The sequence below is a fragment of the Manis javanica genome, chromosome 4 (assembly GCF_040802235.1).
Source record: "Manis javanica isolate MJ-LG chromosome 4, MJ_LKY, whole genome shotgun sequence".
Taxonomy (NCBI): Eukaryota; Metazoa; Chordata; class Mammalia; order Pholidota; family Manidae; genus Manis; species Manis javanica.
The window spans coordinates 114,998,881-115,025,703 of record NC_133159.1 but is presented as its reverse complement, the minus strand read 5'-3'; the positions used below and the strand labels follow the sequence as shown (position 1 = coordinate 115,025,703).

The 26,823-nt window shown below is 40.8% G+C and overlaps 1 protein-coding gene across 6 annotated transcripts in view; it reads right to left on the bottom strand.

The window, feature by feature from the left end:
• Window positions 1-26,546, bottom strand: part of PRPSAP2 (phosphoribosyl pyrophosphate synthetase associated protein 2) — a 107,638-nt gene extending 81,092 nt beyond the window's left edge. For 3 of the 6 annotated variants that reach the window (XR_012130425.1, XR_012130424.1, XM_073234723.1), the window contains exons 1-5: window positions 26,401-26,546; window positions 21,542-21,637; window positions 21,153-21,303; window positions 20,164-20,216; window positions 17,836-17,902 (exon numbers count right to left, since the gene is read on the bottom strand). Coding sequence is in view for 2 of the 6 variants with exons in the window: in XM_073234723.1 (XP_073090824.1) it covers window positions 17,836-17,902; window positions 20,164-20,216; window positions 21,153-21,271 (239 nt within the window). In the remaining 4 variants the exon portion in view is untranslated. Of the gene's footprint in view, window positions 1-16,003; window positions 16,090-17,835; window positions 17,903-20,163; window positions 20,217-21,152; window positions 21,304-21,541; window positions 21,638-22,016; window positions 22,286-26,400 lie in introns of those variants that run through there. The other 3 variants (XR_012130426.1, XM_037019636.2, XR_012130427.1) reach the window with 3 other exon arrangements.
• Between the last annotated feature and the right edge of the window lie 277 nt (window positions 26,547-26,823).

Below are 26,823 nucleotides of genomic sequence, written 5' to 3'. Positions count from 1 at the left end.
AGAGAGAAAAAGGTCACCTATAAAGGAAAACCCATCAGGCTAACATCAGACTTCTCGACAGAAACCGTACAGGCCAGAAGAGAATGGCATGATATACTTAATGCAATAAAAAAGAAGGGCCTTGAACCAAGGATACTGTATCCAGCACGACTATCATTTAAATATGATGGTGGGATTAAACAATTCACACACAAGCAAAAGCTGAGGGAATTTGCTTCCCAACAAACCACCTCTACAGGGCATCCTACAGGGACTGCTCTAGATGGAAGCACCCCTAAAAAGAGCACAGAACAAAACACACAACATATGAAGAATGGAGGAGGAGGAATAAGAAGGGAGAGAAGAAAAGAATCTCCAGACAGTGTATATAACAGCTCAATAAGCGAGCTAAGTTAGGCAGTAAGATACTAAAGAAGCTAACCTTGAACCTTTGGTAACCACGGATCTAAAGCCTGCAATGGCAATAAGTACATATCTCTCAATAGTCACCCTAAATGTAAATGGACTTAATGCACCAATCAAAAGACATAGAGTAATAGAATGGATAAAAAAGCAAGACCCATCTATATGCTGCTTACAAGAAACTCACTTTAAACCCAAAGATAAGCATAGACTAAAAGTCAAGGGATGGAAAAACATATTCCAGGCAAACAACAGTGAGAAGAAAGCAGGGGTTGCAGTACTAATATCAGACAAAATAGACTTCAAAACAAAGAAAGTAACAACAGATAAAGAAGGATACTACATAATGATAAAGGGCTCAGTCCAACAAGAGGATATAACCATTCTAAATATATATGCACCCAATACAGGAGCACCAGCATATCTGAAGCAAATACTAACAGAACTAAAGAGGGAAATAGACTGCAATGCATTCATTGTAGGAGACTTCAACACACCACTCACCCCAAAGGATAGATCCACCGGGCAGAAAATAAGTAAGGACACACAGGCACTGAACAACACACTAGAACAGATGGACCTAATAGACATCTCTAGAACTCTACATCCAAAAGCAACAGGATATACATTCTTCTCAAGTGCACATGGAACATTCTCCAGAATAGACCACATACTAGCTCACAAAAAGAGCCTCAGTAAATTCCAAAATATTGAAAGTCTACCAGCCAATTTTTCAGACCACAAAGGTATAAAACTAGAAATAAATTCTACAAAGAAAACAAAAAGGCTCACAAACACATGGAGGCTTAACAACATGCTACTAAATAATCAATGGATCAATGAACAAATCAAAATAGAGATCAAGGAATATATAGAAACAAATGACAACAACAACACTAAGCCCCAACTTCTGTGGGACGCAGCGAAAGCAGTCTTAAGAGGAAAGTATATAGCAATCCAGGCACACCTGAAGAAGGAAGAACAATCCCAAATGAATAGTCTAACATCACAATTATCGAATCTGGAAAAAGAAGAACAAATGAGGCCTAAAGTCAGCAGAAGGAGGGACATAATAAAGACCAGAGAAGAAATAAACAAAATTGAGAAGAATAAAACAATAGCAAAAATCAACGAAACCAAGAGCTGGTTCTTCGAGAAAATAAACAAAATAGATAAGCCTCTAGCCCAACTTATTAAGAGAAAAAGAGAATCAACACAAATCAACATAATCAGAAATGAGAATGAAAAAATCACGACAGACTCCACAGAAATACAAAGAATTATTAAAGACTACTATGAAAACCTATATGCCAACAAGCTGGAAAACCTAGAAGAAATGGACAACTTCCTAGAAAAATACAACCTCCCAAGACTGACCAAGGAAGAAACACAAAAGTGAAACAAACCAATTACGAGCAAAGAAATTGAAATGGTAATCAAAAAACTACCCAAGAACAAAACCCCGGGGCCAGACGGATTTACCTCGGAATTTTATCAGACACACAGAGAAGACATAATACCCATTCTCCTTAAAGTGTTCCACAAAATAGAAGAAGAGGGAATACTCCCAAACTCATTCTATGAAGCCAACATCACCCTAATACCAAAACCAGGCAAAGACCCCACCAAAAAAGAAAATTACAGACCAATATCCCTGATGAATGTAGATGCAAAAATACTCAATAAAATATTAGCAAACAGAATTCAACAGTATATCAAAAGGATCATACACCATGACCAAGTGGGGTTCATCCCAGGGATGCAAGGATGGTACAACATTCGAAAATCCATCAACATCATCCACCACATCAACAAAAAGAAAGACAAAAACCACATGATCATCTCCATAGATGCTGAAAAAGCATTTGACAAAATTCAACATCCATTCATGATAAAAACTCTCAGCAAAATGGGAATAGAGGGCAAGTACCTCAACATAATAAAGGCCATATATGATAAACCCACAGCCAGCATTATACTGAACAGCGAGAAGCTGAAAGCATTTCCTCTGAGATTGGGAACAAGACAAGGATGCCCACTCTACCCACTGTTATTTAACATAGTACTGGAGGTCCTAGCCACGGCAATCAGACAAAACAAAGAAATACAAGGAATCCAGATTGGTAAAGAAGAAGTTAAACTGTCACTATTTGCAGATGATATGATACTGTACATAAAAAACCCTAAAGACTCCACTCCAAAACTACTAGAACTGATATCGGAATACAGCAAAGTTGCAGGATACAAAATTAACACACAGAAATCTGTAGCTTTCCTATACACTAACAATGAATCAATAGAAAGAGAAATCAGGAAAACAATTCCATTCACCATTGCATCAAAAGAATAAAATACCTAGGAATAAACCTAACCAAAGAAGTGAAAGACTTATACTCTGAAAACTACAAGTAACTCTTAAGAGAAATTAAAGGGGACACTAATAAATGGAAACTCATCCCATGCTCATGGCTAGGAAGAATTAATATTGTCAAAATGGCCATTCTGCCCAAAGCAATATACAGATTTGATGCAATCCCTCTCAAATTACCTGCAACATTCTTCAATGAATTGGAACAAATAATTCAAAAATTCATATGGAAACACCAAAGACCCCGAATAGCCAAAGCAATCCTGAAAAAGAAAAATAAAGTAGGGGGGATCTCACTCCCCAACTTCAAGCTCTACTACAAAGCCATAGTAATCAAGACAATTTGGTACTGGCACAAGAACAGAGCCACAGACCAGTGGAACAGATTAGACTCCAAAAATTAACCCAAACATATATGGTCAATTAATATTTGATAAAGGAGCCATGGACATACAATGGCAAAATGACAGTCTCTTCAACAGATGGTGCTGGCAAAACTGGACAGCTACATGTAGGAGAATGAAACTGGACCATTGTCTAACCCCATATACAAAGGTAAACTCAAAATGGATCAAAGACCTGAATGTAAGTCATGAAACCATTAAACTCTTGGAAAAAAACATAGGCAAAAACCTCTTAGACATCAACATGAGTGACCTCTTCTTGAACATATCTCCCCGGGCAAGGAAAACAACAGCAAAAATGACCAAATGGGACTATATTAAGCTGAAAAGCTTCTGTACAGCGAAAGACACCATCAATAGAACAAAAAGGAACCCTATAGTATGGGAGAATATATTTGAAAATGACAGATCCGATAAAGGCTTGATGTCCAGAATATATAAAGAGCTCACATGCCTCAACAAACAAAAAACAAATAACCCAATTAAAAAATGGGCAGAGGAACTGAACAGACAGTTCTTGAAAAAAGAAATACAGATGGCCAACAGACACATGAAAAGATGCTCCACATCGCTAATTATCAGAGAAATGCAAATTAAAACTACAATGAGGTATCACCTCACACCAGTAAGGATAGCTGCCATCCAAAAGACAAACAACAACAAATGTTGGCGAGGCTGTGGAGAAAGGGGAACCCTCCTACGCTGCTGGTGGGAATGTAAATTAGTTCAACCATTGTGGAAAGCAGTATGGAGGTTCATCAAAATGCTCAAAACAGACCTACCATTTGACCCAGGAATTCCACTCTAGGAATTTACCCTAAGAACACAGCAATCAAGTTTGAGAAAGACAGATGCACCCCTATGTTTATCGCAGCACTATTTAGAATAGCCAAGAATTGGAAGCAACCTAAATGTCCATCGGTAGATGAATGGATAAAGAAGATGTGGCACATATACACAAAGGAATACTACTCAGCCATAAGAAGCGGAAAAAGCCAACCATTTGCAGCAACATGGATGGAGCTGGAGAGTATTATGCTCAGTGAAATAAGCCAAGCAGAGAAAGAGAAATACCAAATGATTTCACTCATCTGAGGAATATAGGAACAAAGGAAAAACTGAAGGAACAAAACAGCAGCGGAATTACAGAACCCAAAAATGGACTACCAGGTACCAAAGGGAAAGGAACTGGGGAGGATGGGTGGGCAGGGAGGGATAAGGGGGGGGAAGAAGAAGTGGGGTATTAGGATTAGCATGCATGGGGGGGAGGGAGAAAGGGGAGGGTGGGCTGCACAACACAGAGAGGACAAGTAGTGACTCTACAACATTTTGCTAAGCTGATGGACAGTAACCGTAATGTGGTTGTTAGGGGGGACCTGATATAGGGGAAAGCATAGTAAACACAGTATTCTTCATGTAAGTGTAGATTAAAAATTAAAAAAAAGAAAAAAGAAAGGAAAGAAAGAAAAGGAGGATTACTCCTTGATAGGATAAAACTATTGGTAAATCAAAGATCAACGCATGCTTTAAATATCCCTAATGTTGATCGCTTAAAGGGTGTCAGATGATCAGCTATGGAGGTACTCTTTTCTGATAATATTCCTTTCTCTTAATAAAAAAAAAAAAAAAAAGCAGTTTCTGTGTGCTGACCTCCAATGAGTTCTGCACAGTGGTATAGAGGACATGTCAAAGTGTGGGCAAAGGGTCTGTTTGTTTCTATGCAGAAGATCAAGGCCTAGCTTGGATACCCAGAAAATGAACTAAGATACGATATGAGGAGGAGCTTCCGGCATCAGCACTCTCTGGAGGACTTGTGCTGGGGGATGATCATCAAAAAGCCTCCAGAGGGATCCGGACGATGCTGCAGTTGTGGCTGCATCCAGCCCACCGTCTCCTGGACTTGCCATAAGAATGAGGAGGGAGATGTCTAGGCTGGCATGTGCATACAGTGAGACAACGAATTTGACCGGATCTGTACTGTTGGAACTCAACCAGGAGTTGGGAGGGGTGCAAGTTGTAGCACTCCAAAATCTCATGACTACAGACTATCTACGGTTAAAAGAACATATGAGATGTGAACAGATTCCAGAAATGGGCTGCTTTAATTTGTCTGATTGTTCAAGTACAGTTGGACAATATCCATCATATCTTAGATAAATTTTCACAAATGCCTAGGGTGCCTAAATGGTTTTCTTGGCTTCACTGGAGATGGATGGTAATTATAGATTTGCTTTGTTTATGTCACCGTATTCCTATTATGTTAATATGTGTGTGCAAATTAGTTAGTAGTTTAAAACCTATACATACTTAAGGTACTCTACAAGAAGATATGTCAAAGAAATAATCAATCCTCCCATGTTTCCTTCCATATGCTACCTCTATAGCTTTTCTTCTTCCTTCCTAATTACAACCCTTAAATAGAATTTGTGCCTCATATCGAATTTACCGAGTATCATAATTCCTCCAGGTGGTAAAGATACCTCGAGACAAGTGCTGGGCATAGAAGCCACAGGGCATAAATCTGCAAAGAAGTAAAAAGCTAACCTTTTCAAACAATATGGCTTCTCTCTCACTTACCAACTTTACATCTCCCTGTATGGCCCCGGAAGATGACTGGTTAGCCAGAGACGGGTAAGATTCCTCAAGGGAGGAACAACCTAAGACAGGCACAGTCGCAGGGGGGCCATCAGGTGAGCATTTGGGGATCAACAGAGGTGAGGCTCAGAACCTCAACCCCCCTGCTTTGAGAGAAATCTTCTGCATCCGTGGATGTCTTGCTGCCCTTGTCTAGCCTGGATTAATACTTAGTCCATAGGCACACACCTGATCATCTGATCATCTACATTTGCCCTCTTACAGCACTAAACTATGTTTTCTACCTTTATCTTGCATCTACCTACCACTTCAGCACTTTATTAAAAATAAAAATAATAATAATAATAGAGGGAGAAATGTGGGATCAACATATAAATCAAGTACAAAAATCAAACGAATATTCATATTTGACCTGATTGTTTATAGGTCATAATGCGTGATCAAAACTGAAAGTTTCTGTGATGAATGCCCTTGTACTGTTCACCATGTAAGAATTTATTCACTATGTAAGAATTCGTTCACCATGTAAGAACTTGTTCGTTATGCTTCAGAAGATTGGAGACTGACGAGAATTAGGCTTGAGATGGATTAATGATTGTACATTGAGCATTGACCCCCCTATACTGAATTTTATTGTTGTTAACAACCATTTGATCAATAAATATGAGAGATGCCCTCTCGAAAAAAAAAAAAAAAAAAAGAAAGAAAGCAACAAATTCCTCTCTTCTAGGGCCTCGATCGGCAACCCCCACATTCCCTGCCAGCCAGTGACGCTACTTCCCGGTCCACTGAGACAAGGACTCAGTTCTAGGAGAGCTTCCACAGGCTCCCACAACCACGTGCACTTGCGCTCTACAAGTCTGCCTGCCCTCTGCTGCCAGCCAGAAATGAATGATCCATGCCACAGTGACTGTAAAATTCGCCTTCCAAATTACACATTATTTCCATCCCCTCTTGCCTACAGGAAGATATTGCTAAAGCAATTCCCCCCCTTGTTTCCATCACCAATTTGCTCACACCCTTCAGCTTATAAACGCTGTTATTTCTTCCATTAAGAACAACACAGGACCACTTTCCCCACTGCCCCATTTCTTTGCTCCCCCATGTAGTACATCTCAAGAGAGCTGTCCACACTTGCTATCTCCGATTCACCTACTCTAATTCTCTTTGGAACACGTTCCAATACAGGACAGCCACACAGCAACTCTTAGTCCTCCTCTAACCTGATCCACCAACAGCAGTTCCCCAGCTGCTCCCCTGCACCCCCTGATCCCCTTGACTCACTTGGCTCTGGAACACCCTCACTCAGCTCCCCTTGCCCCCCCTGGTTTCTTTTGCTGGTTCCTCTTCTCCCCAACTTCCTGCCCCAACACCAGTTCATCTGTCCCTTCTCCTCCTGTGTCCCCTCACCCCTTGGGCTTCACACCTAATTTCACAGCTTTGTGAATGCCGGAGATGCTCCAGTATACGCCTTCAGCCCTAGTTTCTCTTCTCAACTCCAGTTTAGCAAATTCAGCTGCTCCTGGACAATTCCATTGAATGTCTATGCAGACATCTCAAAAAGTTAATATACCCCAAAATGAACTGCTCTTGGCCCCAAAAGCATGCTTCATCACAAAAACTTTGCCATCTAAGTTGATGGCAACACTATTCCTTCAGTTTACTCAGGACAGAAACCTCAGAGGCATCCTGAACTGCTCCCCTATCCAGAAAGATGCTACTGCACTGTGTGTCTCTGACCCCCTGAGGTCCATTCTCCACACAGCATCAGCTAGACCTCAAAGTAGAAGTCAGACCATGCACTCCTCTGCTCAAGACCCAGAAATGGTTTCCATTCTGCCCACACAGCAAAGGCCCGAGTCCCTGTCATGACCTGCCCCTCACTCCCACCTCTCTACTCTCTCCTCCCACTCCACACACGCCCTCAGCCTGGCCACACTTGATGCCTTGGCAGCCTTCACTCCCACCTGAGGGTCTTCACTGTAGGTGCTCCCAACACCTAGTATGCTCTCCTTGCAGCTGGCTGTCTGGCTTCTTCCTCACCTTCCAGGTTTTGTCAAGTGTCACCTTCTCAATGAGGCCTACCCCTCCCCCACCATCACCCCAAGTCGCCATGCTATTTTGTTTTCCATAGCACTCATTGCCTGACAAACTAGATAATCTACTTACTTATTATGTTACTTGCATGTCTTACAATTTAGACTCCATGACAAAGATCTTTATCTGATTTAACCACCAATGCATCTCACACAACTGTGACAATGACTAGCATATAGTAGATGTTAATGAATGAATGAGCAAATAGAAACATGGAACATTTGAGTAAGTAGGCTCTCTTTTAATATCTAACATCAAGCCTGACATCTGAAGAGTTCAAGTGACTTTCAGAAAAGCAGTCTATGAGAAAGGGTAAAAAAATAGGAAAGAACAGAGAGAATAAAGTTACACTAAGGTTCCCAAACTATGCTCCCGGAGCACCATTTTTCTGTGAACCAACAGAAGGCTTTCCATCACTAAACTCAAATAACCTGTTTGAATTACAGGAAAAGGTAGGTTCACAGACAGAATATTTTCAAATGTTTCTTATACTTTAAGTGCCTACCTAAAATTTAGCCTGTACTAAAATGAAGTAAAAGATGCATGTGACAGCACCAAATCTCAATGTTAACTATTTCATAGTGACCATAATGTCAGTGCTTACTGTAACCTGGACAGGACTGAGAAGCCCTGAGCTAACACAAGCCTACACAGCACAGTTTGGAACAATGCCAAATGAGAAGACGGGACGCAGTTTTGGCCAGAGGATAAGAAACCAACAAAAGGCAGGGGCAGGATAATTAGTGTTGAAGTAAACAAGAGGACATAAAAGAAATGAAAGGACTTGAAAATGGGAAGGACTGCCAAGAGTCAGCCTGCTGAAGTCTGGCATTCTAAGGCCAATTTGGCCTTTAAGGCCTACTTATCCCTTTAGTAACACATGCAACCTCCATGCATTTATCCAAATGGACTCACACTTGTCTCTGAGGAGACAGAAGTACTGCAGACCAGGAGCCAGAAACAATGTAAGTTGTTCTGTGCTCTGCACTTTTGCATACCAATGCTGGTGGGGAGGGGTAAGGAATGGGCACAGATGAGTTCTCCTCTAGAACTCTGGCCCCGTGGCAGGCCTGGGAAAGAAAACAGTATGAACATAGTGCCCCACGACCCAGTTCTGCTGAGGATCCTCAGTGCTACAGAGGAATGAAGCCAGGGCACCATGGCAAAGGCAAGCTCCCCACACCCCTGAGCCCAGTGTTCAGGGCACACATGTTCCCCAAGACAGGCGGGGCACAATGACAGGTCCCTTTCAATTTCTCCTCCCAGAAGAGTCAGGTGGCTTTACGACTGCATCCCAATGAACCAAAGATGAGGACAGAGAAGTTCAAAATTAAGGTGAAAGTATGTGTGTTTGAAGTCTAAATTGTCCTGAAATTTGGCTCCTCTTCCTTTTCTTTGATAGTTATTATACATATAAACACAAATTTAGCATGCAACAATTTTTGGAAGCACTAAGCTAAAAAATGATGCACTACACAAACTGATTTCTAGACATTATATAAAAGAATCACTCTGGACTTGGGAAAAAAAAATCAGAGTAGGAAGGCAAGATGGAAACTCAAACACACCGAGGAATCAACTATAGCAAATACAACTAACCCTGAAGATGACCTGAAGACTGCAGGATAGACCACCTGCACCTGGGGAAGAGAAGATCAACAGAAGATGGTAAAGTGGCAGAGTTGTATGGAGCGGGACACAAGCCCTTCCCCCATCCCAGCCCACAGGCAGGGAGAAAAACAGAGCAGGGAGAGGACAGGCACTCAGGAACCCTGCACACCCGGCCCTGGAGACCAGCTCTGGGAACACGAGTCTGCACTGCATTGGGTTTGGATCATTAGTGGGGCTGGACACCAGGGACAGTTGGAACACTCTGGGAAGCTGAGAATCCTGCTGCCTGTGGAAAACAGGCATGCTCTTCTGGTCCCACTGAGACTCAAATCAGAGGCAACAGCTTGAAAAAGCCTTGCCAGCAGTGGTAGTGGTGCCAGAGGGGTGAGGGATGGATGGAGCTCTCTCCAAAAGAGAAAGTGCTTGTGGCATGTGGACATACCTCCCCAGCCCTCCCTCAGCCCAAAAGGTCAGGCACTCTTGGAAGCCTCAGTAGTTCCACAACCCTGTCGGCTGACAACTCAGCCCGGAGGAGCTTCCCTGTGTACTACCAGTGTACCAGCCCACTCAAATCAGCAGCATCAGACTTTGCTGCCTGGTAGGCAGAGGGAAGCTCTCCCAACTTTCTTTGCCCTGTCTCAGCCAACAGGGGAGGGAGGCACCTGCAGAGAAGCCAGCTCAGAGAGTTTCTTCCTCCTGCGGACAGCCAGCCCAGTGCAGTGTGCCACATTGCCACCAGGGGGCACCAATGCCACTCGCTGCCTCAGTGCCACCTGCAATCTGCCTCACACCGCATGCAGCCCTGCCATAGATGCAGGACAGGCAGAGGACAGCCCCACTCACAACGAGCCCAGAAGAAGCCACTGCTCTGACCACAAAGGGCCAGCAGAGGCCAAATGCCAGCCACAGAGGACTGAGACGACAGCCCACAAACAGAAAGGTGGCCCTGGCCATTGCCCAGCAACAGCAACTGGGGCTCCACCACAAAGAAGAACCAGGGACTGGACAGTAAAGAATCTTGAGCTTCTGGGCACCATAGGACACATTCTTCATAAAGTCATTACTCTCTAGTCCAGGAAGGTTGCAGATCCATCCATCTAATACAAGGAAGAAACACAGAAACCCTGACAAAATGAAGCAGAGGACTTTGATCCAAACAAAAATATAGGATAAGACACCAGAAAGAGGGCTAAATGAAACAGAGATCACCAATTTTCCAGATAAAGATTTCAAAGTAAGAGTCATAAATATACTCATAAATCTGCAGAAAAGTATTGAGTATCACAGGGAGGACTTCAACAAAGAGATACAAGAGCTGAAAAAGTCACTCAGAGCTGAGAATACAGTAACTGAAATGAAATATACAATGGAGGGAATGAGTAATTACTGCAAACAGGAGAAAATGAATGAGATGGAAATTAGAGAACAGGGACACAATGAAGCTGGGGAACAGAGAGAAAAAAGAATTTCTAGGAATGAGAGAGTGAAAAGAGACTGTGTGGCCAATCCAAAAAAAAACAATATTCATATAATAGGCGTACCAGAAGGAGAAGAGAGAGACAAATGGATAGAAAATCTCTTTGAGGCAATTATTTTGAAAATTCCCTCAATCTAGGGAAGGAAATAGACTTGCAGGTCATGGAAGTACAGAGTGCCCCTAACGAAAGGAACCCCAGGAAGACAACACCAAGACATATAATAATTAAAATGACAAAGATTAAGGATAAGGAGAGAGTCCTGAAAGCAGCCAGAAAGAGAAAAAAGAATACTTATAAGGGAAACACCATCAGGCTATCAGCAGACTTCTCAGCAGAGACTTTACAGGCCAGAAAGGAGTGGCATGAAATATTTAATGCATTGAAACAGAAGAACCTTCAACCAAGAATCTCCACCCAGCAAGATTATCATTCAAATTTGAAGCAGAGATTAAACAATTCCCAGATAAATGAAAGCTCAGGGAATTTATAACCACTAAACTAGCATTACAGGATGTGTTAAAAGGACTGCTGTAGATGGAAATGTTTCTAAGGCTAAAAAGTGTGCACCATTGAAAACAAACCCACAGTAAAGGTAGTAGACCAATTAATTACCAAGCAAGTACAAAATTAAAACAAAAGAGGTAAAACCAACTATATACAACATCAGGCAAGGGATACACAAAAAGTGCAGATTATGACATCTAATACACAGTGTGGAGGAGGAAGAAAAGAAGTACTTTTAGACTGTGTTTGAAATGCAGTAATCAGCAACTTAATATAAACTGTTACATAGTTAGGAAGCTACCGATGAACCATGGTAACCACAAACCTAAAGCCTATAATGAATACACAAAATATTTAAAAAAAGAATCCAATCACAAAGTGAAAGAAAACCATCAAATAACAAGAGAAAAGTATGAGAAGAAGAAAGCAACAGAGAGGAGCCATAAAAACCAGAAACAATTAATAAAATGGCAATAAGAACATACCTATCAATAATTACCTTGAATGTAAATGGACTGAATGCACCAATCAAAAGACACAGAGTCACTGAATGGATAAAGAAACAAGATCCATCTATAAGCTGCCTACAAGAGATTCACTGTCGACCCAAAGACACACAAACTAAAAATGAAAGGATGGAAAAAGATGTTTCATGCAAATAATAGGAAGAAAAAAGCAGGAGTAGCAGTACTTAGACAAAATAGATTTCAAAACAAAGAAAGTAGCAAAGAAAATGGACATCATATTGGTGTACACGGTGTGTGTGGGGTCACGGGGAAGACAGTGAAGCTCAGAGAAGACAAACAGGGACTTTGGGGCATCTTACTACACTGATGGACAGTGACTGCAATGGGGTGTGGGGGGGACTTGATAATAAGGGTGAATATAATAACCAAATTGTTTTCTTCTGAAACCTTCATAAGAGTGTCTATCAATGATACCTTAATAAGAAAAGAAAGAATGAACAAACAAAAGAATGAATGAATGAACAAAAGAAAGAGGACATCAAATAATGATCAGTCCAACAAGAGGATATTATAATATTACAATGTATACGAATCCATTATAAATATCCCTGCACCCAACATAGCAGCACCTAAATATGTAAAACAAATAATAATAGAATTAAAGGGGGAAATATATTGCAACACATTCATTTTTGGAGACTTTAATGCACCACTCACATCAATAGATCAACCAGACAAAAAATAAATAATAAAACAGAGGCACTAGCAATACATTAGATCAGATGGACTTAACAGATATCTACAGAACACTCCACCCAAAAGCAGTAGGATACACAATCTTCTCCAGTGTTCATGGAACATTCTCCAGAATAGATCACAAACCAGGCTACAAAGAAACCTCAAAAATTCAAAAAGATTGAAATTGCATCAAGCAGCTTCTCAACCACAATGTCTGAAACTAGAAATAAATTACACAAAGAAACAAAAAAGCCTACAAACAAATGGAGGCTAAACAACATGCTTCTAAATAATCAATGGATCAATGACCAAATTTAAAAAGTAATCAGGCAATATGTGGAGACAAACGAAAGCAAAAACTCAACAGTCCAAAAACCGTTGCACACAGCGAAGGTAGTTCTAAGAGGGAAGTACACAGCAGCACAGGTTTACCTCAAGAAACAAGGACAACCCCAAATAAACCATCAAAAAATCACAATTCAAAGAAACTAGAAAAAGAAGAACAAATGAAACCCAAAGTTAGTGGAAGGAGGGACATAATCAAGATCACAGCAGAAATAAATAAAAGAGAGAAGAATAAGACAATAGAAAAAATCAGTGAAGCCACGAGCTGGTTCTTTGAGAAACAAACTAGATAAACCCCTAGCCATTATCAATAAAAAAAGGGAGAGTACACAATAAATAAAATCAGAAGCAAAGAAGGAATCGTCCCAACAGATACCACAAAAATACAAAGAATTATTAGAGAATACTGTGAAAAATTATATGCCAATAAATTGGAAAACCTAGAAGAAATGGAAAAATTCCTAGAAATATACAACCTTCCAAGACTGACCCAGGAATAAATAGAAAATCTGAACAGACCGATTACCAGCAATGAAATTGAACTTGTAATAAAAAAACTCCCAATAAACAAAAGCGCAATACTCGATGGCTTCACAGCTGAATTCTATCAAACATTTAAAGAAGACCTAATACACATATATCTTAAACTATTCCAAAAAGTAGAAAAGGACGGAATACTTGCAAACTCATTCCATGAAACTGGCATCATAGACACTACAAAAAAAGAAAAAAACAGACCAGTATCACTGATGAATATAGATGCAAAAATTCTCAAAAAAATATTAGCAAATTGAATTCAAAAATACATCCAAAAGATCATTCATCATGACTAAGTGGGATTTATTCCAGGATGCAGGGATGGTATAATATTCATAATCAATCAATATCATACACCACATGAACAAAATGAAGGGTAAAAAACACACAATCATCTCAATATATGCTGAAGAAGCATTTAACAAAATTCAACATCCATTCATGATTAAAAATTCTCAACAGAACAGGTAGAGAGGATACATACCTCAATATAATGAAGGCCATATATGACAACCCACAGCCAACATCAAACTTGATGGCAAAAAGCTGAAAGCTTTTCCTCTAAGATTAGGAACAAGACAAGGATGCCCACTCTCACCATTTTTATTCCACACCATACTAGAGGTCCTAGCACAGCAATCAGACAAGACACAGAGATAAAAAGCATCCAAACTGGTAAGGAAGAAGTAAAACTCTCTCTATTTGCAGGTGACATTACATTATATATAGAAACCCTAAGGACTCCACCAAAAAACTGTCAAAACTAAACTGGATTCAGCAAAGTTGCAGGATACAAAATTAAACACAGAAATCTGTTGTGTTCCTGTATCCTAACAATGAACTAACAGAAAAAGAAATCAGGAAAACAATTCTATTTACAGTTGCATCAAAAAGAATAAAATACCTAGGAATAAACCTAACCAAGGAAGTGAAAAACCTATACTCTGAAAACTACAAGACACTCATGAGAGAAATTAAAGATGACACCAATAACTGGAAATCTATCCCATGCTCACAGAGAGGAAGAATTAATATTGTCAAAATGGCCATCCTGCCTAAAGCAATCTACAGATTCAATGCAGTCCCTATCAGAATACCAACATTATTCTTCAATGAACTAGAATAGTTCTGAAATTCATACAGAACCACAAAAGACCCCGAATAGTCAAAGCTATCCTGAGAAAGAGCAAAGCTGTCGGGTTATGCTCATTGACTTCAAATTCTACTACAAAGCCACAGTAATCAAAACAGTATGGTACTGGCACAAGAACAGACCCATAGATCATTGGAACAGAATAGATATAATATGCATATATCATCAATTAATATATGATATGGGAGTCATGAATATACAAGGGAGAAAAAAAAGCCTCTTCAATAACTGGTGCTGGAAAAACTGGGCAGCTACCTGTAAGAGAATAAAACTAGATTACTGCCTAACTTCATACACAAAAGTAAACTCAGAATGGATCAAAGACCTAATTGTAAGACATGAAACCATAAAATTCTTAAAAGAAAACCCAGACAAAAATCTCTTGAACATAAGCATGAGCAATTTTTTCCTGAACACATCTCCTCTGGCAAGGAAAACAAAACCAAAAATGAACAAGTGGGACTACATCAAGCTAAAAAGTTTCTGTACAGCAAAGGACACCATCAGCAGAACAAAAAGGCATCCTACAATATGGGAGAATATATCCATAAACAACTCATCTGATAAAGGGTTAACACCCAAAATATATAAAGAACTCATATGCCTCTACACCAAAAATAAATAAATAACCCAATCAAAAAATGGGCGGAGGACCTGAACAAACATTTCTCCAAAGAAGAAATACAGATGGCCAACAGGTACATAAAAGATGCTCCACACCACTGATCACTAGGGAAATGGAAATGCAAATCAAAACCACAGTGAGATCACCTCACACCAGTCAGAATGGCCACTATCCAAAAGACAAGGAATAACAAATGCTAGAGAGGGTGCAGAGAAATAGGTACCCTCCTATACTGTTGGTGGGAATGTAAATTGGTACAACCACTGTGGAAAGCAGAATGAAGGTTCCTCAAAAAACTAAAAATAGAAATACCATTTGACCCAGGAATTTCACTCCTAAGAATTCACCCAAAGAAATAAAATCCCGGATTCAAAAATTATGTATACACCCCTATGTTTATCGCCACACTATTTGCAATAGCCAAGATATGGAAGCAATCCAAGTGTCCATCAATAGATAGATGGATAAAGAAGATGTGGTACATATACACAATGGAATATTATTCAGTCATAGAAGAAAATAAATCCTACCATTTGCAACAACACGGATGGATCTAGATGGTATTATGCTCAGTGAAATAAGCCAGGTGGAGAAAGACAAATACCATATGATTTCACTCATTTGTGGAATATAAAACAAAGCAAAATAGAATGAAAAAAACAGCAGTACTCTCACTTACCAACTTTACATTTCCCTGTCTGGCCCCGGAAGATGACTGGTTAGCCAGAGATGGGTAGGATTCCTCAAGGGAGGACAACTTAAGACAGGCACAGTCGCAGGGGGGCTATCAGGTGAGAAATTGGGGATCAACAGAGGTGAGGCTTAGAACCTCACCCCCCCTGTTTTGAGAGAAATCTTCTGCATCTGTGGATGTTTTATTGCCCTTGTCTAGCTTGGATTAATATTTAGCTTATAGGCACACACCTGATCATCTACATTTGCTTTCTTACAGCACTAAACTATGTTTTCTACCTTTATCTTGCATCTACCTACCACTTCAGCATTTTATTAAAAATAAAATAATAATAATAATAATAATAAGGGAGAAATGTGAGATTCACATATAAATCAAGTATAAAAATCAAATGAATATTCATATTTGACCTGATTGTTTATAGTTCATAATGTGTGATCAAAACCGAAAGTTTCTGTGACAACTGCCCTTGTACTGTTCACCATGTAAGAACTTATTCACTATGTAAGAATTTGTACACCATGTACGAACTTGTTCGTTGTGCTTCAGAAGATCCGAGACTGATGAGAATTAGACTTGGGGTGGATTAATGATTGTGCATTCAGTCCCCTGTACAGAATTTTATTGTTGTTAACTGTTAACAACCATTTGATCAATAAATATGAGAGATGCCCTCTCAAAAAAAAAAAAAAAAGTTTGAGTAAACCACATTTTTAAAACAAAAAGCAGTCTTAACACACCTCAAATTTTGGATACCAATGTATTCTGTCCAAGTAAATAGCTTATATCAAGAAAGAACATTTTAAATATTTCTATAGTAAATAGTTGTAATAATTTCTTAAAACTTCCAATTATACAAATAAAAAAATGTTTGTGAATAATAAAAAAAAAAAAACACAGCAGTAGACTTATAGACACTGAGAAGTGACTTACCATGGGGTTAAGTGGTTACCATGAGGGATGGGTTGGGGTGGGTGAGTGGGGAGAGTGAGGCGGATAAAATTCTCAGTCATAATATAAGTTGGTCATGGGTACAGCATGGAGAACACAATGATGCTGTAACATCTTCCTATGCTGACAGTAACCACATAGAGGGGGTGAGGATTTAATAATATGGGGAACCACTGAACCACTGTGCTGTATATTTGAAACCAGCCTAAGATTATATATCAGTGATACTCCAATAAAAACTTTTTTAAATTTCTTAAAAAGTCACTGAGTGTGAACTTAAATATGCAGGGGCATTTGTGGACAGAGTGGCAAGGGATTGAAAAGTGGCACAGACAACATCACTGCACCGATTCTTCTACGCCCAGCTTCCACACTGTTTGACCTCAACAATCTCCAGAACACATGTACATCAAATGCAACAGCAGACAGGGATTCCTGCAATACATTCTTTCTCCTCTCAGCTCATTTAACTCACACAACAAAAACGTGATCATTCTTAAACTATCTGCAGTAAGAACCCCAAGGAAGCAAACTCCTCTGCCTTGCTTTTTTTTTTTTATTTTTTTAACTAGAAGAGCTTCCCTATAAAAATCCTAAATTTTCTAAAATTCCAGCTATTGATAGGAAATTTAGTGGGTTTCAATATCATTAAGAACCTCTCCTCCAATACTTAGTTATTTCTACTTCTCAAGAACACTGAAAGAACATATAAAAGTCAGCAGTTTTGTCAGAAAAATTAGCAGAGTAAGACAGACTGATTTTAAAATTACCTCAATTCATTCTGTCTAGTCAACTCTTATCAACCTAAACACTCATGCCAAATAGAAACCCAGCAAGCATACCACTTCTGCTGGGTAATAACTCACTTTGAAACAGTCTGGATGATGAAAACATCTTTTCCCCTTATGGATTCCTGAATTTGTACTCTTGTTTCTGGCAAGAAAAGGAAAAATGGGGAGAAGGGAGAAAAAAGGCATATAATTTAAATTTTTAGAAATACGTAAAAAATCTGCATCATTGCCCAATGTTATAAAGTATAGAAATTGGAACTGTTACAAAACTCATTAGGCTGCAGAGGATTAGGCATCAAGGATAACACACATACTGCCATCAATCACACATTTTAAACATTAAGTTACACAATGTGCTTATGAAAGAGTTACATTTCTAACTTGAACTAAGTAAATGTGCTTATGAAAGAGTTACATTTCTAACTTGAACTAAGTAAATCGGCCCTTCTTTCTTCTCGTATACAAGCCATGAGTGCCGTGCTGCTCTGAGCACAGTATCTTTATAGGAAATTATATACCTATTTATTCAATTAACAACAATTAAGAACTTATTGGACACAAAATGTAATGATATGAGAATAAAGACAAATAAGGTCCAATATCCCTATTCTCAAAAACCTTGTGATCAGCCACAAGGAAACAATTAGACAAATCCGGAACAGGACATTCTATAAGAGAAGCTCTTCAATAAGTCTGTCGTGGGAACTAAAAAGAAAAGGTGAAGGGACTGTTCTAGAATGGAAAAACTAGATATAAAAACACATTGCTTAAACCAAGAATTCCTGGTTTGGAAAAAAAAAAAAAAAGGAGCTATAAGAGGTTCTTTAGAAGAACTAGGGAAATTTGAATATAGACTAAATATTACATGATCAGAGAATTATAATTAATTTCTTTAAATGTGACAACTCTAAGATATTTATGTAGGAGAAAGTCCTTCATAGGAGATGTACGGTCAAGTGTTCAAGAGTTAAGTGTCTTGATGTCTGCAACTTACTTTCAAGCAGATTCACACATACATATTCAAACAGCAAAATCTCAACTGCTGGATACAGATGGTAGGCATATATATGGGGATTCTTGGTACTATTCTTTCTGTGTTTTTATAGGTTTGAACATTTTCCTTAAAAATATTGGAAAAAATAGAATACATGTAAACAAAGGAATGTGGTACCATGGAAAGAAAATGAGCTTTAGAGGCGGGGAAGATCAGATTGAATCCTGACACTGCTGCTTCTGGGACGTTGTACCTCACATCATCCTGAACTCAGTTCTTCAGTATCTGATGGCAGTGAGGAACTCACAAATGTTAGTTTCCTCCCCTCCTTCCCAACAGACACTAAGTATTTTTTCCCCTCATTTGTGACTGGAGGGTGGACCAGCATCCTGCGTCTTCCACACTATCTCTCACCTTCCTTCTGGACTAGACAAAGGACATCACCTAATTCCCATTAGTGGCAGAATCTTCTCCAAACTCTCCCTACATTTTTTTCTATTATACTTTCTTCCTATTGAAGACACATAGGGGATCTTGGGATACAGGAAAGAGGCAGTAATGGAGAAATAAATAGGAGAAGAGAAAATGTGTCCCTTTTCAACAAAGTCTCCCTTAAGTTCTCTACTATTTAAGTACTTGACAAAATCTAACAGGAGAAAAGGAGAGGGAACTGGTTTACTGAACACCTAGAATGTGCCACGAATTGTGTTAGGTACACAAATTATTCCATTTAATCCTCAAAACAGCCCTAATTATTTACAGTTTAGAAAGGTTAAATGACTTGCCAAGGATAAGGTGTCTGACTCTCAAGCCCATCTATCACTCCACCTAAAATAATTTCAAATATCCACCATTTCTACAGAAACTACAAAGATACAATAACACACACTTTTTCCAACTTGGGGTGTTTATGTAATGACTTAAATCAATTAGCAAGAAAACATTTCCTCATGTTGCATGAAGTCTAACCCACGTAGGGTTACCCGGAGGTAAAAAGAAAAGACTGACTGATATTGTGGCCACACAGGACTTACTTGTTCTGCCTCAGGTGACATAAATGGAACCAACTAGTATCGCCATTTGGCTGACCAGCTGGTTCATGTATCTGTGCAGTTTTTGGACGAGGTTTAAAAACTGGAGTTTAAGGCCTCAGACTGGCTTGCCCCAGGCTTCCATAGCTAGTTGGGATTAGTGGGAGCTAAAATACCATTCACCCACCTTGCCTGCCTGACTTCCAGCTAACAGGACCAACTGGATACTGAGTCTAACTTGTTCAATAGTGGAGGATGAAGGACTGAGCCAGGAATCCCATATTCTCAAAATCCTTGTGATCAGCCACAAGGAAACAATTAGACAAATGTGTTTTGTGGACAAAAACACCAACATTAAGCACGTCCAAGATAGCTCACCTCTGTTAGGTTCCTGGTAAACCTGCACTTTGCCCATCTCCACTCCCAGCCGCCTAGAGAAGAAAAAGGAGGAAAAGCTTAAAAGGTGATAGAATAGACTCAACATCTTTGCTATTTAAGAATGATTCATAAATTGATAAGAATAAAACAAAATAAAATACAAGTGCTGACAAATTTAAAGTGGACATTAAATTGCTCCGTTACCCCACTACCCAACCCCTCCCCCATCCCATGCCTCCCCAAGAAGGCCTAGGCAGTCCCGCTGCCGGCTTCACCCACCATTTCCTCTGCTCCTGTTCCTGAGCTACACCAACACCTGCTGCACAGGCAGGGCCCTTGAACCTGCTGCTCCCTCTGCCTGTATGACTCTGCCCCCAGACCTCCACTGGGTGGCTCATTCAAGTTTCTCAACTCACATACCATCCCCTCAGTTTAAAAGGCACCTGAGCACCCAAGTTAAAGCAGAACAGTCTGCCCCTATCATTCCTTTCACACTGTTTCTTCAGTGTTTATTACCACCTGAAATTATCTTGCTTGTTCAGTTGACTTGTTTCTTGTCTGGCTCCCTTACTAGACTATGAAGGAAGAATCTTGACTGGCTTGTTTACTGTTAATCTCCAATATCTAGATTGAGACCTAGCACATAGTTAAGTGTTCAATGTTTATTTAACAAATAATACAATCACACTGAACTCTAATCTATAAACTACTTTCACGTAGTATACACTTCATTGTTCAAATAATTCTACACAAATCCGGCAGCTAACACAATACCTGGCATTCATGAGGCACCCGATACATGTGTGCAGAATGAATGTGTGGGGAGTTAAATGACAGTTTACAAAATGATTAGCCCTTAACAAATAAACAATACACAGATTAACCATAAAATATCTGCTTTCAAGTTTAACAATGAGTGCTAATCCTATCACCGAATTTAAAAAAATCACATAATGAATACAAATTTTAATAGTGTGATTATAACTCACTCAGCAATTTTCTTTGAAAGCTCCATACACGATGAATTAGAATTTGCTGAAAACAACACCAGACCTCCTTTAGTTATGTTCATCTTGGTTTCTAATTCAGGTGGCACCACACAAAACATCAAAACCTTTTTGGTTTTCCAATTCTCAGAGCCTAGAAGGATACAAATTATATTAAGAACTGATACATATTAAAAACACACAAATGGATTTTTTTTTTAATACAAATGACTTAAGCTGAATGAAATTAGTTTTCACCATAATGAAGTCTTTAATATTAAAAATATATGGACAAACAGTTGATTTGGATTTCAGGGTTCCAAATTTATGGAAATGTTATCATATGATTTTATTAGTTTTTTATGACCACTGGAAATAAACAATAAACTTACAAGAAAGGCGGAGCTGAAGAGCTCAGTGTTCTATTGCTTGCTGCTTAAAGTCAGTTATGGACAACCTCCTTTTATTCTCTGACAACAAAATTCCTCCTGGATTAACACAGAAAAATGGCAGAGCCATCAGCAAGAACATGAACTGATTGATCCTGAAAAAAATGAGTAAATAACCCATCTATGCCCAGGTTTCCCCACAATACCTTTTTCCCATAACACCTCTCCCTGCCCTTGCGGCTGGCTCTCCAGTGCCCTGAGTCACTGTAGCTGAAACTGACCTTGTCATCTATATTTTCCCCAACTGGAACACAAGGTTGATCACACAATGACCTTGAAGGAAAGTGAACTGACCACCCAATTGATAGGCAGGGCACAATCAGAAAAGACTCTGGCTGAGATGCCATCAGAGCCGAAGTTCTAATTCCAGAGGTCCTTAACGTGCGCTTCCACCACCCACTCTGGGCTGTGTTCTTACCACCAAGGAAGGTGCAGGACTGGATGCAGCAGCAACAATGTGGGGGCAGGGCACTTTCCCACAAGCCCGCGGTTTACTTGGGATGGCTCTGGGAAGGCTGGTGGAATTTATGAAAGGGCTGAAGCTGAGCAGACCTTTCTTTTGTTATTCTTAAATCTTAATTTCACAAGTAATATACAAACACATTATCCTTGTAAAAAACTGAAACATAGTTTAGGCTAAAGGCACCAGCCCCAGTTCCGCACTCCTTCCCACCCACCTCCCCAGAAATGAATAATTAGTTTGATAATAGACACCATCAGGCCTTTACACATTCATACATGACCCTCATAAAAAGTACATATAAAAATACATTTCTAACATCAAAAGAGATCATCATACCAATCTACAATCTGTTTTGTTGAACAATGTATTTTGACTACCCAGATTAGAAAATACAGACCCATTGTGTCCTTTTTAACCACTGCCAGTATTCTATGGTGTGGAGATGCTGCCTTTAGCAGAGGTCACCATCCTAAACAGGCCTTCTTGGGTGGGTGTGCATGTCTCTGCAGGAACTGCAAGGGACCCACGAGCAACTGACAGTCCCACCAGCAGCACAGAAGAGCATACTTCCCCAAGGAGTGCCTCTTAAAGGGCATTCCACAATGGGAAATATGGGATGCTATACAACATAATTGAACTAAAGCTCATGAATTACAAACAGAAATGCATGTACAACTGACAAAAGCCCTAAGGAGACCCAGAAGACCACTGGTGTCTATCATGGAAAGAGGCTTTGAAACAGGAATCAGCAAACTACAGCCGGTGAGTCAGATTAGGTCCCTCCAAAGGCTATTTCTATAAATCAAATTGCATTGGAACACAACCACACTCATTGCTTACAGATTGTTTATGGATACAATGGTAGAATTGAGTATGGGTCACAAAGACTAAAGTATTCATTATCTTGCCCTCTACAGAAAAAGTTTGCTGACTCCTGCTTTACAGCAGTGTGGGGCAGAATGGTGATATAAATGGAAGAAATCACATTTAAGCATCAAAACTCAAGAGTTGGAAGAGCTCTTAGGTGTCCTCTAATACCATCTCTCAGCCAGTATATGTCTGATTTAGGAACGGGGGCACAGATCTGGGAAAGGAAACAACAAAAACAAAATTCATTCTCCTGTTGTTACAAATACAGGCTTTGGAGTCAAACTAATGTGTGCACCCTGGCTCCTACTTCCCCTTAAGCCATGGGAGGCTGTGCATAATTCTCTCAGCCTGTTCTCTCACCCAAACAACTGTGCATACTGAACTTACAGGGTTATTGTAAAATTAGTATCTGTGTAATACTTAACACACTGCCTACAGGATATACTTGATAAATGAAAGCTACATAAGAACTGACTTCTGATATTCTGGTTGTTTTCCAAACAAGTGGCATAGGGTGGCCATCTTTTTACAGCCCCAACCTTCAAAAAGGAAGCTTCTTAAAGCACAATAGTGTTCTTGAGAGAGCTTGGACCATTTGGAAAGAGATGGTGGAAAGAGATCTTCTAGGTAACTTGGCCTGCCTACAGGATTCCTGCCAAGGGACCTCTCCAGATGCTTAAACAGCCCAGAGCCTGATGCCCACATCCTGAGGGCCGATCCTTCCCCAATTCTCCCTGAGAACGCCTAAGACTCCTCTCTCTGCAGACTCCACCCCCCTGGTCCCTGTCCCTTCATTCAAAGTTTATAGGAAATACCAAATTCCTTTTCCACAAGACAGTGCCCAGCCTACCTCCAGACAAGCTCTCCTACCTCTCTCTAGTCTCTTCTCTGGGATATTTCCTGGAGCCTTTCCTTATTGGCCGTGGCTTAAATGCCTTCCTTACTGGCCGTGGTCTCTGAAGTTCCAGTCTTCAGATATCAGGTTTCTATTGAAACCTCACTTAAGATTACCCTCAGAATGGCACCGGTAAGGGCATCCACTTGGAATTGGTTACCAATACAGTCATGTTCTGTGACTATTCATTTCACAACTTGTTCAAGCATAAGTACTGTTGCTGGTTTTAGCTCTCCTCATTTCCCTACTGGAAATTCGAGTTATGCTCTTTACCAAGTTTCAAGAGAAGTGAGTTTTCAAGAGTATCTCCAGAAACATGATAATCACCAGGATAGGGCTGGCAGAAGGCTCATTAGCACAAGGCTTTAATGTGAGATGCAGAATAAAGAGAACACTCCCCTTTTTTCCCCTGAAACTACAGGTGCTTTTACATTTAACCAAAACTAACCCTAGAATGTGTGAACATTATTTATAACATATATGAAAGCAAACCCTTTTCTGAGAATCTCAGCACTATGCAAAAAGCAAATCACGCTCCTCTTTGAATCAGACTTGACAAATCTGTTCAGTCTCACGAATGATGCCACACTGAAAGACCACTTGCCCTGGACATGCTAGCAGTCAGTTCAAAACCACTCATCTTCATTTCAGACAAAGAAGCCTGCCACTCCAGTGTTGCTTTGCCTCTGTGTAAACCCCTCCTATTCAAAGATGGCTGGAGTAGGAGTGTGGAGACTTGGGTTTACCTTGCGTGGTTACTAGCTACCAGTTCTTGGGTGGGTCACTTGTCCTCACCAGGCCTCTCTGCCTTCCCCCATCAATGCAGATGGATGCTTGGGAAACAAGCTTCCCCCACTAGAATTTAAAGTCCAGGACAGCTATTATATTCTCTTCTGTATACCCAGTCCCTAGAACAGCACCTGGCCCGTGGTAAAGGCTCAACAAATGTTTGTACAATAGCATGTTTCATAAATAAAGCCTGACCTCTTTGAGTCGGTAGCACTGATGAGCAAATGAACTAAAAGTAGTGTGCAGAGTAGAAGGTATCATAAAGTACAAGGAATTACTGTTTTTATTAGTGGCATACCTCACCCAAAAAATATTTGCTTTTTTTCCATCAGTAATGAAGAGAATTAGGAGGGCAAACCTAAATTGCATTCATCTTCCATGGCTCTGTGACCCCAGGTATTCTGCTTTCTCTCCATGAGAATGTTTTCCTATGACTTAACACCATTTTCTGGGTGCTGCAAATTTTTATGACATCTCGATGAAGCGGGGACTAGAAGCAGACCCATTTTAGGCATGGGGGAAATGAGGCTTGGAGATTAAGTTTCTCAAGGTTGTATGGCCTCTAAGCAGCAGACATTACCTCAGTTTCAGTCTGACTTGGAGCACAGTTGTATATAGCAGCAGGCTGTACTGCCTGTCTCCCAACACCACAGAAAATGACTTGACATCCCACTGAATTTCGCATTACAGTGAACAGAATCAGACAAATATCCAGATTTTGAAAAATGTCTACAGTAAACACGCCTTGTTTGTAAAACAATTTATACATCAGGAGCCAATGAAAGAGCACAAAACTTTGATTCATGTGTCCCCCTTTGGGAATTTATCCCACGGAAGAAAAAAAAGCTGTATGCAAAATGCAAGGTTTTCCAAAAAGGAGGAAACACTGAGCATATGGAGGTTCCATAATGGGGAAACTAAGTAAAACTGAATATACATTACATATAAAAAAGACATTATATATCCAGGTCAAACAAAAGTGCTCATGTTATGTGGAAGAAGGCAGACTCTCATCTCCGCTAATCAAAACTGGATAATCATGGTATAGGCTAGGTCAGGAAAGGAATACGGACAAGAAGAAGGATAGGATTTAGTGGGGTTAAATAATGCGGCTGAATTATTTTTATTTGTGCATTTAAATTTTTTAAACATTAGAAATCACACTTTCTGAGGCCCCAAGCCCCCATTCTGCGTTTCCTATTCCTTAGAAAAAGCTAAACACCCAAACTGCGCCAACATTAGGAAGGGGGAAAAAATCCTTCTCATCAATGTAAAACGTTGGGGGAAAACATTTTGAAGTAAAATAGTATCTAAAAATCACATCGAAGTCCTCCCTCAGTTGCTCTGCTGGGTGAGTTCTGAAGGGAATAAAATTATTTTGGGGTAACCAATGTCCGCCACGAGCACGGGCAGTCAAATTAAAAACAGGGGCTTTGTCAGACTAGGAGATGGAGCACAGATGGTTGGGTCTGAGGCTTGTTTCCTGAGCTGCCCGGCCGCAGGTCCCACAATTAGGGCTCACTCCCAAAGGCGCCTGGAGCCGGGGAGCCCCAGGGGCCGCGTCTCCCGCGGGCCCCAGGCGGGAGAGCAGCGAGCGGGGAGCGGCGGCTGCGGCGCGAGGCCGGGGTGTCCCTGCTGCACCCACCCGCGCCGCCGCCTCCCCGGGACCGCGCGACCGGTCCGCCAGTCGGCGCCGAGGGGCTCCCCGCCCCTTGCACCTGCGCCCCGCAGCGCCGCAGCCCGCCTGTCCGCGCCGCCACTCGTCGCTGGCTCCCGCCCGCCTACCTGGCCCCGACCCCAGCCCCGGCCCCGCCGCAGCCACCACTGCCGAAGGAAGAACACGCCGAGTCTCCAAGCAGCGTCTCTAGGAGCAAAATGGCGACTCCAGACACGAGAAAGACGTCCGCGACAACTGCGAGGCCTGTGGGCGAGGCCAGGGGCGGGATAGGGGCGGGGCCGGGGCCGGGGTGCGAGGGACACCTGGCTCGGGGCCGTGGGCGTGGCCCGCCCCAGGGGAGGAGCGAGGCTCCGGGCTGACTACCGGGGGCGAAGACAGGTCTGCCTCAGGGGCGGAAGGTGGGCGGGGAGGGGGGCCCGGGCCCCCCTCGAAGCTGCCAGCCCCCAGTGCAGCTGAGAAAACCAGGGTGTACGCTGAGCCCGATGGCTGGAGTTACCAACGTCTGGGTGCAAGTCTTCACTGGCCTGAAA